Source organism: Acanthaster planci, linkage group LG01 (assembly GCF_054643075.1).
Source record: "Acanthaster planci isolate LZ-2023a linkage group LG01, COTS_SCS, whole genome shotgun sequence".
Lineage (NCBI taxonomy): Eukaryota > Metazoa > Echinodermata > Asteroidea > Valvatida > Acanthasteridae > Acanthaster > Acanthaster planci.
The window spans coordinates 8578523-8593032 of record NC_141777.1 but is presented as its reverse complement, the minus strand read 5'-3'; the positions used below and the strand labels follow the sequence as shown (position 1 = coordinate 8593032).

General features: G+C 42.8%; 1 protein-coding gene across 2 annotated transcripts in view; it reads right to left on the bottom strand.

Annotated features, from left to right (window-relative positions):
• LOC110979222 (pleckstrin homology domain-containing family H member 1-like) overlaps positions 1 to 14510 on the bottom strand; it is an 82516-nt gene that overhangs the window by 32057 nt on the left and 35949 nt on the right. For both annotated transcript variants that reach the window (XM_022234819.2, XM_022234820.2), the window contains exons 6-12: positions 14165 to 14234; positions 11888 to 13134; positions 11111 to 11189; positions 8482 to 8576; positions 7423 to 7702; positions 5609 to 5754; positions 852 to 962 (exon numbers count right to left, since the gene is read on the bottom strand). In XM_022234819.2, coding sequence (XP_022090511.2) covers positions 852 to 962; positions 5609 to 5754; positions 7423 to 7702; positions 8482 to 8576; positions 11111 to 11189; positions 11888 to 13134; positions 14165 to 14234 — 2028 coding nt within the window. The remainder of the gene's footprint in view (positions 1 to 851; positions 963 to 5608; positions 5755 to 7422; positions 7703 to 8481; positions 8577 to 11110; positions 11190 to 11887; positions 13135 to 14164; positions 14235 to 14510) is intronic.

Here is a 14510-nt window from a genome sequence, read left to right as displayed (position 1 = left end):
CTGTGGCGCATCTACTCAACATTTCATGAAATTGAACGTTAGCATATCGCGCAGCAACAGCATAAATTTGTGGCACAAGACTTACGCATGGTTCAAAGTTACCCCACATTTCATGAAATCGGCTGCAGGCTTGCATGCTGGTGGTAAATACGCCTTGCAAGCCTCTCCAACCAATGGGGCACTGTGACTTACTGAAGCATACACACTCAAGTTAAATGAATGCGCGCCGGTGTGGTGGCACCATAGTAATGGCGTCTCCTCAGACTGGTCTCCACTAATTCTTATTGGACACTTTGGTTAATAGCCAAGCCATTTCTCATACACGCATTTACACGTAAGTACATATTCACCCCCATCATACATGCACACTGCACTTCTGAAGATAAGAATTTGGGCATCATATTTTTCCAGCAGCTTTAGAACATCGCGTGTGCTTACACGTATTTTCTAACACAGCAACAATATAGATCACATGCTGCAGTGAACCATGAGAACCTACATGTTCCTCATTTTGAGAAAAGCAACTATATATATGTAGCAGCACTTCTGACAGATCTGATTTCTAAAGAAATGAAGTCTACCCAATGAGTGCTCAACAACACTTGCACCATCATCCGTCAACAGGTGTCCTTCTCAGCGCTCTGAGCATAGGTTAAAACTGCCACAATAGCACTGTGAACTTTCATCAGATGTGACAACTCCACGGTAAAAATCATCAAAAATGGTGGGGTGCAAGAGTGCAAACACCACATTTTCACACCATGGCAGAAATGAAATGGCTGTGACCATGCCCGGGAAATTGAAATAAACTCTCCAAAACTTGAGGCAATGTATTAACAGCAGTGACTTACCATTGACTTATAGTAGCAGAGTTCACCGTCTCTTAGAACAAACCAACGCCGCTTCCAACTTTTCATCCTCCCCCCAAACTTGGTCAGCCAACCGCTCTTCTCCAGGGGACCCTGTTGGCAAACAGATCAAATTTTACACAACATTTTTCTTCTCTTCTATAAGAATTCGCAGCACTCTTTTTCTTCAGAAGGACCTTGCACAAATTGGAAAATGCATTCAGAAAATTAAAAAGCACCAGTAAATTTCCTTCTTTCTGTCTTAACTGGAAGAAATGCATGAATCCTAATGAAGAGAGTTAGGGTCATTCTCAGCTCACAGCTCTTACATGTACACTGCTTCATTACTGATGCCCAACAGCGATTTGAGCGATTCAATGAATAATTTCCTAGGCAACACTGCGCACCAACCCAAAGCCAATCTGAAACACGCTGAGTGAATTAAAGAGCCGGAAGGGGCCACTGGCTCCCCCGAGAAATCATGCCAGCTTCTCCCCAGCTCAATTTCCCCAAAACTTCCTTGTAAGATCCAGGGGTCTCGAGAAAGCTGGCCCCTTTTTACTGGAAAGCAAAAGGCACGTTTTTGGAAAACAGGACGCTGGAACACGTGGTTCGTGTTTATGATGCCAAAGCTGACAACATTCCGCACCCATGAAAAACAAGACAAATGTCAAACGTTTCCACTGTGGGGTAAATCTGTCCAGCGGCGGGATAATTTGAACTTCCTGGACTGGGGGTAAAAGTTTTAACTGCGTCTCTCTGTCAGGAATACTAAATGGGAGGGGGGGATTTAGATCCCCGGCTGGCAAGAAATGCAAGCACTCTGGCCAAATAACCTGCATTTCACAGCCAATTAGTGCATAGAAAAACATGCAAATAAGTCAAATCTGACAAGTGTATTTATATGTATATGAGTATGCCAAAAAAACACATTGAAAATACACGCGAAGGAATCAGACATCTTAAGATTAGCAGTTCCAACTTAATATAGAGCATTCCGGAACAAACAAGTCAGCATTCAACAGAGCGGACACTTTTAAAAATAATTAGGTGTAGGTTACTGCCATCACAAAAGCAACCACGACTTCAGCTGTGCTGGCTAATCCAATGAACACAATTAAGAAATCGCGACTAGGGGAGCAGCAGGCTTCCACTCTGGTATTATGCACATTTTATGCTCGTTTGAGTTAAACTGTAAAGGTTGAGAAAATGCACAGTTCCTCAAAACTAAGCAAGGCATAAAGAATAGTAAATCTCATTCTGCCTTCCAACTGTGGTCACAGGAGAGCGAAAACGGACCACTGGGACGTGTTTGTGAGGATTTACATGTACCTTGATTTGCCTTGCCATTTCCAGGACTTTGATAATGACATTATTAAAAAAGGACTTAACAAGGACAACTCAATTTGGCACAAGCTGCGGCTGGTTTCACGAAACATTAAGACGCGTCTTAGGAAGGGTAACTCATCCTAAGATGCGTCTCGCCCCAGGATCGATTTCACCAAACTTAGGACACGTTCAACGCATCCTCACTTCCCTAGCAAAGCGGCCGAACCCGTCTTAACTTAAGATCAGTATTGGGGCCGTCTTATCTCGATGCAAACCTTTGCATTTTTGTAGAAAACAGCGAAATGGGGCTTATGCTTGTTGCTGATCACCAAGCTCGGCGGGCAATAAGGAGAGAGAGAATATTTAGAGACAGGAGAAATCGCTTGAAAGATGAGGAAGTTTTCCGAAGATATAGGTTCACGCAAGAAGGGATATTTCGAGTTCTGGAAAAAGTAGAAAATGACTTGGAGCCGGACACCCGGGTAAGAAGGCTGTATTGTTGACGTCCTTGACGTGGTGCAGTGCAGCCCCTAACGTGGCGCACTTTCATCTTTCCTATGCAGTGCTTTACAACAGCAACATGTTACCTAAAATTTCCCTACTATTATAACTTCATGAAATTTCCAATCCTCTGATTGATGAAATTCAATTTTACCAAGGCAAACATGCTACACAGTTCCGATCTTTTCCGACAAGCAACCTAAAATCTGAAAAATATTCCCCCAAAGAAAGACACGTAAAAAAATTCCTTACGGACGAGTGGATGGGCATGTGGGTGAAAAAAATGAAAACTGACGGACTTGAATTTCTTAAAGTTTAATGTAGGATCATCTGAGGTTTGCCTGTTGCTCCATTTTAGTCAGATCAGCGGAACTGGAGCCCTATTTTTGTTGCGCCACTTTAGTCAGATCAGCGGAACTGGAGCCCTATTTTTGTTGCGCCACTTTAGTCAGATCAGCGGAACTGGAGCCCTATTTTTGGTGTACCACTTTAGTCAGATCAGCGGAACTGGAGCCCTATTTTTGTTGCGCCCCTTTAGTCGAATCAGCGGAACTGGAGCCCAATTTTTGGTGTACCACTTTGGTTAGATCAGCGGAACTGGAGCCCAATTTTTGTTGCGCCACTTTAGTCAGATCAGCGGAACTGGAGCCCTATTTTTGTTGCGCCACTTTAGTCGAATCAGCGGAACTGGAGCCCTATTTTTGTTGCGCCACTTAAGTCGAATCAGCGGAACTGGAGCCCTATTTTTGTTGCGCCACTTTAGTCAGATCAGCGGAACAGGAGCCCAATTTTTGGTGCACCACTTTAGTCAGATCAGCGGAACTGGACCCCAATTTTTGGTGCACCACTTTAGTCAGATCAGCGGAACAGGAGCCCAATTTTTGTTGCGCCACTTTAGTCATATCAGCGGAACTGGAGCCCAATTTTTGGTGCACCACTTTAGTCAGATCAGCGGAACAGGAGCCCAATTTTTGGTGCGCCACTTTAGTCAGATCAGCGGAACTGGAGCCCAATTTTTGTTGCGCCACTTTAGTCATATCAGCGGAACTGGAGCCCAATTTTTGGTGCGCCACTTTAGTCAGATCAGCGGAACTGGAGCCCAATTTTTGTTGCGCCACTTTAGTCAGATCAGCGGAACTGGAGCCCAATTTTTGTTGCGCCACTTTAGTCAGATCAGCGGAACTGGAGCCCTATTTTTGTTGCGCCACTTTAGTCAGATCAGCGGAACTGGAGCTCAATTTTTGTTGCGCCACTTTAGTCAGATCAGCGGAACTGGAGCCCTATTTTTGTTGCGCCACTTTAGTCAGGTCAGATTTTTAGAGCCATAGATTTAAATTGGCGTATGTTTCAGAAGAGCAGCAAAATAATTGTTTCACACCGTAAAAAAGAACCACTGAAAAGCACCGGTCAATTTGACTGCAGTAACATAAACTGTGAAAAGCTTTTGGGGATCAGCTGGGTGAAGCTTGAAATTGGAAAATCCGAGTAGATTTGTTTCAGTAGTCAGTATCATTGACAAGAAAAAACAATTATTTTAAATGAACAAAATTCAAGTTTACTTTTTTGTTGGAATCACTGATTCCATTTTGATTCAGATGCAATTATAGTCAAATGTCATCATTTTTCTATTTAGTCTGACTTAATCTGTTGTATCCATGCTTCCTTTCATGAAATATTACACAAAACGTAACACTGGTTATGAATTCATAACGTAAAACTTTTTTTCAAAATTCAATTTAAAGGACCCATGTAATGGAATTTTTTTTTAGAATCCCTGAGATTGCACATTTTTTTCAATTGACCCCTTTTCAATTTATTTTAGGCACTTATATCTAGTATAAAAGGCCTTTGAGGTTAATGCTAATTCGAATTTACAAATTCAGTAGAATTCAGTAATGCAGATCAAGGCAACAAAAATCAATCTTGCATAAATTGTACACAAAAATCTCTTTTTCTACTTGACAATAACAATTTTCCATTTTCCTTTGGCATTTAAGTAAATGGAAATTAGCAACTTTTTCTCAGAAATGTTTTCAAAGGGCATACTCTAGGTTCAAAATGTTATACACTAAAGAATGTTACACGAACAGCGCGTGCTTCTATTTACATGTACATGACTGCAACCCCTCCTTGACTGTTTGGAAAAGCCTAGTCATTTTTCCAAATCTTATAAAAATTACACTTTTCACACCAATTAGCTGTTTAAAGGTTTCAACCAGTTTTCGTACATCAAAGAGGAGTTTAACATGCCAACAAAAGTGACTGTAAGAAAAATGCACCGCATAGAGGCTTTCAACTTATCAACACTGTAAAAGTTTTGAAGAACTGTGATAATGGCCTCATGTATTTTCTCAGTTTTCCAAATTCCAAATGAATGGGCTCAAAATAATTTCTTTTGAAATTGCAATCTAACGATCCATGCGACCCGACTGCACACAACATAAACGATGACGAGGAACACACTGAAACCTACCAAATTTATCTAGAAACGTACATGTATATACTTACGTGTGTTGAAGTAGAACAGACGAACTTTTGCCGGGTGTTTTTCACCCAATCAGCCATCTTGAATTTACTGTGCAAAGCTACCAACGGCTGTTGCGCGTATCGCAGGAAATAACTTTATCAAACACGACACAGCCGCGCACAGGACACGGGTCATCCTCATCCAATAATGAGCAAAATATTTAACGATATTATGCATGCGTCTTGCCAAAGAAGCGTTTCGTGAAATCGATCCTAGGACGGGTCTTAGCTAAGATCGATCTTATCGCAGGGACTCGTCCCAAGTTCTAAGATGAGTTGCAAGATAAGACGAGTTTCGTGAAATCGGCTGCTGGTGTCCTACTGGTATGTCAATGAAATATTTGAGAAGTAAAGCCCTCGAGACCAGAGTTGAAGATAGCGGTAGCATGACTAGACACACTGACCTTACGGACGTTCTCGGCAGTAAAGGCCGCACAAGTCTTGAGTAGTTTGGGCTCAGGCTCATCCGAGTTTGTACTGTCACTGCAAGAGATTGCATCTGGGGGTATTGCATAATCTGCCTCTGAGCTACCTGACTGGGCAGACACACCTGGCATTCAAAAAAGAGAGGTACATGTATGCCATTGGTTGAGAAGCCCTGTATTGTGCACCTGTCATGTTCATTGAAGATTTAATAACAAGACACACATGCAGTGTTGTACCTTTTAACAAGCTAATACTTTGGCAATAAAATGACTTGTCACCTCACTATTCTTACGGATATAGAGGTTTTTCATGTGATGTAACTTGACGGGCATAGGCATTTCAGGGAGCATTCCATGTCTGTGGAGGTGCCTGCATCTTCGAAAGTGTGTATTTCTATTGGCAGTTTCATGTAAGTCAGAATGTCGAGAGACTTCGAAGGCATGCACATTTCCACACACATCTGTGCAAATTGAACGCCGACTCAAAAATCATGTGACTCAAAATCCTCTATATGGGTTCCAAATATTAAACAATTGACTCTAGTTTAAAACCGTGAATGTTTATGAATGCAATAGTAAGAATGATTTCTTGATGTCATCAAATAAATTAGTCTTGCCACTGCAAAAACATGAAGCATTCATCTATTTGTTTCAAAAACTCTGAATAAACCCTCTTTCTGTACAGGTCCCTGTTCTACTTTCTTGGCTTGACGTAAAAACACGACACAAAGTGTTCGCATTCTGAGCCACAATGAAAGCTGATATTATTTGAGTGAAAACTGTGGAGAGTTCCTTTTGATTCATATTCCACAAGATTCTCTTTTGGTTCAAACGACCTCACCCTTCTGTACTCTGCACTTTTTAACTCAAAAGTGGCTCTGGTGACTTGTGACTGATTTTGTCAGGTTGAGTCACAAATGTTGTACAACACCACATGCAAGCAATATGCAATCGCACCAAAGTTATCAATTTGACAATAAGGGTTCAGAATAGGAAACCCATCCACTCTTTCCGACAATACAAGTCTTACAAAATATGCACTTTAAGTTCAATGTTAGTACTGCATATTTGCAATAGGCACCAGGCTTCCTATGAACTGATTCCGGAAGAGTAGTGAGCTAGTCAACAGGGCATGCTCAAAATGAAGTACATGTACATAAGTCATGCATGTCATTCAAGAACAGCAACATGTGTGAGGTCTGCCCTATTGCGGCAGCGTGCTGACTAATATGCTCTGAGCGTGTGTGAGCTGGGCATGATGCCAGGTGCGCTGTTCTTGATTGACCTTTTCTTATAGAGTACCAAAGTGAATAAGTCAAAATTATGCGCGTAGTAGGCAATAGCAGGAGAACCAATGCGTGAACCAACACGTGCCCGACGTTACTTCATTCGTTTGCACTACGCTTCCTGGTTCAAATGACGTCATGCTTCTGTACTCTGTCGAAGTGGCTCATCAGAGTAGGAGATGTCTGACTTCTGTACTTCAAGTATATCACACTACGACTGAGTATCTAGCATCATCAGAAAGCATTCAGACGACATTTTCAACTATGGCGACATTCATAACGTAAGATATTATCAGAAGCCTGAGGCACAAGTCCAGTCAAACACAGTTCTGATTCCAATCAGCAAGTCTCCATGTGGCCAAGTTTGCATTCAGTACTCATGATGAACACTTATCACCCCTTTAGCATGATTACTACATGCACCTGAACAAGTGGAGCTTGCACTTGGATCTGCCAGAAAGAAAGGGACAGTTATTAAGGGACGATGTGAGGCTTTGCGTTATTTACCCCTCTTTAGGCCCAGCATTGGGGTGGAGGGCGTGCCTCCAATGCCAATGAGTTTCCGGGACGGGCTCCCACTTGCGAGGGCGCTGCCGCCACCGCCACTGCCACCGATCTTGCTTCCACTCTTGGCCGGCGAGGCGCTTGGGGAGGGCCTCCTTCCCAGCGTCCCCACGGCCGATTGGATGTGCTGGGAGAGCTTGCCGCCACCTCCAAGGCAGTGCTCCTCATCTGAGGAGTCCGAGGAATCCCCACTGAATGGCGTGCTGCGTATTTGGTCAGCATGCTGAGAGAAAGAGAGGAGGGGGGGATGAGGGATGGAGGTGAAGGAAACCAGGAAACATAAAAAAAAATTGTGGGTGGATTCAGCCAATAAAAAAAGTTGAAGGCTGTGTGAGGTTTGGACGGATGCCACCGAGGATGCAGAAGTACTCTCCTGGGAGTCTTTCTCCCTGTAGTGCGTTAATTGGATTTAACTTGTTTTCAAGTTGGGGGCAGGAAAATGTGTATTTAAATAGCATAAATAAGTAGAAAGGAAAGTTTGTTTTTTCTCTCTGAATAACAGGATCTGTGAGAGAAAAACATAAAACTGATATAATTTCCTGTGAAGTACAGCATTAAAAGCAAGCTGGTGTATTTTTAAATGACAACGTGAGAACTCTGCTGTCATTCCAATTTGAAAGGAAGGCAGACTTCACTAAAAGCAAATATAACAGCATTTTTCCTTAAAACCTGCTGAGATTTGCATCCTGGGCTCTTCAGCAGATGTTAAAAATTTCACATATATCCAATAATCACACAGCATTTTCAGTTTTTTTTCAGCTTTTCAGAATGAAAGAAAATCTTGCATTTCTTCCTTTATGTATGTCTAATAAATGTGGAAGTTAGTTATTTATCAATAACACAACAGGATTAGAACACAAACCAGACTAAATGGCTTTGATCAATATAATGCATAATGAATGAGGTATGACCTTGACAAAAAAGACCTTGTAGTTTTCAACTCAATATACCACTGAAGATCAAAAACAGGAGGGGGGGCAACTGAGGTCAAGGAATACTTACCCCTCTGAGAGTGGTATAAACCGGTACGGACATGTCTTTGTACATGGCTGCGGTGCTGGAGCCTTCCCAAGATTGGCATATAGGGGCAGGACAAGCTTTGGAGGGGAGAAACACAACAGCTTTGGACAAATGCAATGTATTTTACAATTATGATGAGATTATTTTTCTGTCATCTGCAGTCTGGTAGATCTGCAGGGACCTCCACTGATTCCAAAATGTCCTCTTGCATATATCACAGGGAGTAAACAGGGGCCAATTTCATAGAGCTGCTTAAGCACAAGATTTGCTTAAGCGTGAGAAGACCTTACTTGATGAATCAGGTAAAACCAGCCAAAACTCCATGTGATGTATATTGTCTTGGCATTGTACGAAGCTGTTTTTGGGGTTAGCATGACAATTAGATAGAGTTTGAGCTGGTAACCTTTGTTTATTAAGCAAAGTTTTTTCCCACTTAAATTTTGTGCTTGAGCAGCTCTATGAAACTGGCCCATGGTCTTTCATGGGCAGAGCTGCCATGTAACATATAACTGTGAATGAAATACTAAAACTGGCCTAATTTCTGGCAGATTACACCTTTTCTGGTGAATTAGCAAGTATGATGTTGCCTTTAATAGTAGGCACGTGGGTAAACTGAGATATTTTTGGTTGGTTACAAATGGCAGCATTTATATTGTGATTTCACATGTAACCAACTGGGAAATGAAAACTTATGTTGTGACACTTGATACTGTTGGTGATTTGTCAGGCAAGTGTTATTACAAAACTTGCTGGAAAATATTTTGGAAAATGGAGAACCATCAGTACCATGTTCGTTTTGCACAAAATATCAATTCTTTAGAAAAACCTGCATTTCAGAACCCAACCAAATTACGATCTCAGCATCTTGTCCCACTTTTACTGAAAGTACCAGCCATGCTTTACGGACTCATAATAAAACTTTGTGGCCTTGAATCCCTTCAAAATGTACCATTAAGAGTGTTTCCCATTGTACCCCTTATAAAGGACGCATATATGCACATACTAATACAATGTACATGTACCATGAACTGCCATTAGGTCAAAAACAGACCGACAGACTGACAAAACTCAAGTGTCTCCATGGAAACACTTGGAAGCTACTGCATTCAAGAGACCGAGCGACTGCAAGACTGTGTAAAGATTTCTTCGTGCCAATAAGGGAAGAAAACATGGCACGGGTCAACTTCACGTGTTAAAAACAGTTATCAAGACAGCATGCACCACTCTGCTCATCTTACCTGACAAACGCAAGAAGGCCACTAACGTCTATCTTCTGAAGAATGCGTGCACCCCCCAAAAAACAACACCGATTACTACCCACGAAGTGTACACCATAGCTTACTTTATCACCCACATGGTTTGCCCAAATGCCAATTAATGCTAACTAAGTATTTCCAGGGAGAAATCTACACTGACTGAAATGAACACAGCTAAACTATTTTTCTTTTGGACTACCTTTTTTTGTGGCCGATACCTGAGTTGTTAGCAAAAAAACTGGGGGCAAAGTCAGGACCCTCTGCACAGGCACTCTAATACCCATGAGACCAGAATGTTTACGGATAACTTTTTTCTTATCAGCTGAGACGGCTCTTTTTTTAAACGACATCCTGGGAAAATGAAAGGTTTCCTCTGCTTTCAACACCACGTGGGAAAACAAGCCTCCCCCCTTCTCTCCCAATTGGAGTCTCCTCCTCCCCAGATAAACAAGAGGTCCACTGAGAAATTCCGACGGGTGGATGCCATTACACTGGCCTGCAAATTAACTGAAGCACCTCAAGGTCTGTTGAGGAGATCTGTCTGGCTTGGCTAGCGGCTATTTTCCAAAGAGCTACCGAGCAAGGGAGCTTTGCTAAGCAAAGACAGTATCGCTCAGCAAAAGCTGAATACCGGTCAAAATGCCATGAACTGCATACTTCTCATCACTGGTTTTCAGCTGATTTGCACTAAGCACGTAAATCTTCTAGACAAACTTCTCTGCTTTGACTAGAGACCTGGAGACCAATCTGGAATCCAACTTCCATGAGTTTTCCCAGGACTTTCTGAGACTAAATATGAAAACTTCCATGACATGATTGAGCGTCATTTTGCTAAGAAAAGTCGTTGAGTACAATGAACTGGAAGACTGTCATAGCCACTCTTATAACTCACCTCTTGCTGATTCTTTATTCTGGTTGGTTGAAATACAGTCACATGTGGTTCACTAATAGCAGCTACTACGTCAACTTTGCAATCAGACGCATGCGAAGACACTGCGCACTTGTGAATTCTAGAGTGCCCAATCAAGCACTGGTACTCGAAAAATTTTAACTGGTTACAGTGCTGTCACATGACAAGGACAGTGACTTGCAACTCAAAAACTGAATCTTGGGAAACCAACAGCGCTCCTTCAATTGTTGAATTGCTTATATTTTGTATGGTTGAAATAAATCAGTTTACTTATAAAACCCTAAATAGTTTCTTTTCTTTATTTTACATTTTCGACAGCGTTGTGTTCTAAACTCATCCTGGTCTTTTAGCCCTGGTCTTTTAAATTAAGCACTGTACGTTTTACAAGGTCCATGGCTGTGTTTCTTTGACCCTATGGAGATTCAACTACCGGTACAGCACTTACTTTTAGATGGGCTGGCCATGTTGTTGATGCAAGACGATAAGGTCATCCCTCTGTCTGCAATTGTGTAGATACGGTTCTCCTGTTGTAAACAAAACCAAATATGAAAATGTACTACTTGTCGATAAAGAGAAGTTTAAAAAAAACCCACAATTCTGTGAAAAATTTGACTTTGAGGAGCTACTTGGTTTCACAAGAGGAATATCATGCCTTTGTGTGTGCGCAACGGGCACAGAATCTGAAAGGAAGTTACTGTTGGAAGAGAACCGTTTGCTGTAGTTTTGACCATTTCTGATTTCTATAGTTAACAATCACTCGTCAGTATACACAGTGTATGTGTACACTTGTGAGTGCACTTGCTGAATGTTGTCATATCAGGAGTTCGCCAAGTCTGTCTGCAGTAGCTGACTGAGTATATATGGAAGAGGTGTAGTCTGGAATGAATTACTTTAAAAAAAGTGTACGGTGTTCTGGATCATGTGACTAGTTGCTAAAATCAGACATAATAATCTAGTCACGATCATTAAAGTGGTAAAATGATAAATAAAGGAAGAGGTTTCAAGCTGCACTCGACTTTGAAATGTGCTTTTCAATTGAAAATAGCATGTTTAGAAGTAAACAGACTTTTGGACAGTCTTTTGAATTAATGGAAGCCTTTATTGTTCACAGTGGTTTGAGATAGTCAACTCCCCCCCCCCCAAATTCTGAATAATCAATGCATGGAAGTATTTAATCGGGAGTAAATAATGCAGGAAGTCCACAGCTGACTCTTGTTCTTACCCAAGGTGGCATCTTATGCAGAGGAGGGGGAGGTGGGGTGGGGTTGCTCTTTTCAACCATCTTCATGTCCGGTTTACCGGACTCCTCGGGACTGTCCATGCTGAAGAAGTCATCAGGCGGTTCGTCGTAGTCGTCGTCGTCCTTCCCCAAAACCACGGTGGTGTTGAAGGAGGTCAGGCTCTGGTACTTGCTCTCGGATTTCTTTGGGGGCCTGCTTTCAATCTCCTCCTGGAAAAGGTCGGCATAGTCGCTGTTCCTTGACTCGGGCACAAACCCATCTTTGAGGAAAACCTCGTCGTCGTCGTCCTCTGCAGTAGTTTCAGTGTCCATCTGCGACTGGGCTGCATCTTCTAAGGAGTCTAGGGTGTGATCAACCATAGCCTCCGAAAAGGATGGAGTCTGGTTGTTGTTCCTGTTGGACGACTGGTGAAGAACCTTGGCTGTTGCCGACACTGAGTCAGCGAGAGCTTCCAGGGTACCCGGCAGCTTTACTGCATCTGATGAGGGTGAGTCGTTGTTATTATTGGTTATTGTGGGGTTATCATTGGCTTGAATCAAGCTGTGGGCAAGACTCTTAGCTCCTCCAGTGCCTGGGGACGCAGGGGTGGGCGGGGGAGCTTGCAGGGCAAGAGAACTATCCGACAAAGACATCAGGGATGCCTGACTGCCAAGCAACTGATCTGAGGACAGCATCCCTGGTGTTGGTTCCTCCTCATCCGACTCCACGTGCACCGGCACCCCGTCGTGACCGCAAAACTCGCAGTGCACGATGAGGTCCCGGCGTGGCTCTGGCTCACACGTGATGTTGCTCACCGTTGGGCCATGCTCGTCATAGCTGTGCTGCTTGGTGAGATCATGGGCGTGGTGGGGCTGCCTGCGGGGCCAGGTGTTGTTGCTCACCTCCTCCCGGACCACCATCCATGAGTCCTGCAGCTTCATGCGCCTCTCGCAGGCTGCACACTTGAAGGTCTCATCCCTAAGGGGCCTCTCCTCCCCTTGCTTGATGAACTCCTCATGAACCTGGATCAGGGCTGAGACGTGGGATTCGTCGGGGCTCTTCCTGTTTCGCGCCGGGGGTTTGGGCCTCCTGGGGGCATCTCCGGCCGATCTGCTCTCATCCAAGATGCTCTGGAGGTGTTCCCTGATGCTAGACGAGGTGGGGCGAGCTGGAATCTCAGGCGGTTCGGACAGGACTGATGTAGGCCGAGGTGGTGATGGTTTTTGACTTGGTTCTTGGTCTGTGCCCTCTGAAAGTGAGATACAAAAGCTATGAAAACTACTTGGTGGCATATTGACACTGACTGAGGAGAAAAAGACATAGAGAACTGCAAATCGACATGAGAATCGTGCACAGTGTGCCTCTAATGACCAGAATCGATTTGAAAACTTAACATGGAATTATGAAACAAAGTTTTGTGGAATTGCCACTCAACAGTAGACAATTCTGCTTCCAGAGAACTTGACAATGCTGACAGTGAGCTAGCGCTGACACAATTTCCAAATCTGGACAGTTTTGGAAAAACAAAAGAAAAAGAAAGCATTTGTATGTATTTATTGTGTGGGTGGCAAAACTCATATGCAGGTTGGACATGTATATAACCTGCTTCCTCTATCAATGGGATGTTGTGATTTGCCAAAAGCGTGTGTCCCTCAAGTTTAATGTGACAGAGTGTGCTGCCAGTGCACTGCAACAGTGTCCCCTCAGATTGGTAGAGAGAGACTCAGAGGGGTGAAGTGACTTGCCCAAGTCACAACACGTGACCGCCTGCCAGGATTTGAACCCCCCACCCTAAGCTACAAACCCTAACCACTTGACCACATCGCCCTGTAACAGGACTCCCTTCTGAGGGTTATCTGGCGAGCTTTAACACTCAACACTTCAATATCAGAAGTTAATTTAAAAAGAACTGTGTCTGATTCCAGAGTTGCGTCCTAAAATGCATGCCTGGATTCATGCTACATGAACCTGCAGAATGAATGGGTTACTAAAACCTGCCTTGCACATTTCTATTTGCTCTGATGGTCAATTAATTTCAATTGTGGGCCAACATCAGGCAGTAATAAAAATGCAACCATGACAGATTGCTGCATTCCTATGTTCATGTACTGTGCACACACAGAGATGAGTCAGAATTCTAGGAATGCTTTTATGCATACGCAATGAGGGTTTTGTTTCAAATAACGCCCTAGGTTTGTTCCTTTTTTTTTAATTTGAAAAAACAAAAGTCACACTTTTGTGCAAGTAGAACATTTTGTGCTTTTCAGTGGTAAATGTACCTTCTAAGCTTTCCCGTCCAGTGCTTAAAAGCACATTTTCAGCTCGCAAACATCTGTTCTCTTCCTCCAACTGCATGGGGAAAAAATAATAAACTTATGGGTAATGTAATTAGACAAATCATTCACTTGTGTCACCTTTTATTTCAGAGTTTGAAATCAAACACCAATGTACAATTAGATTATATTTTTGTACCAATAAAGGTATGCTGTAGACTTTATGGCAGTCCTTTTTTTCCCTGCTATTTCAAAGACCTGTAGATTCTCAGAATGAAAGATAGATGGGTTATATGCACGAGACATTTACTCCTTGAAAGAAGACTATTAACCCTAACCAAATGAGATTTTT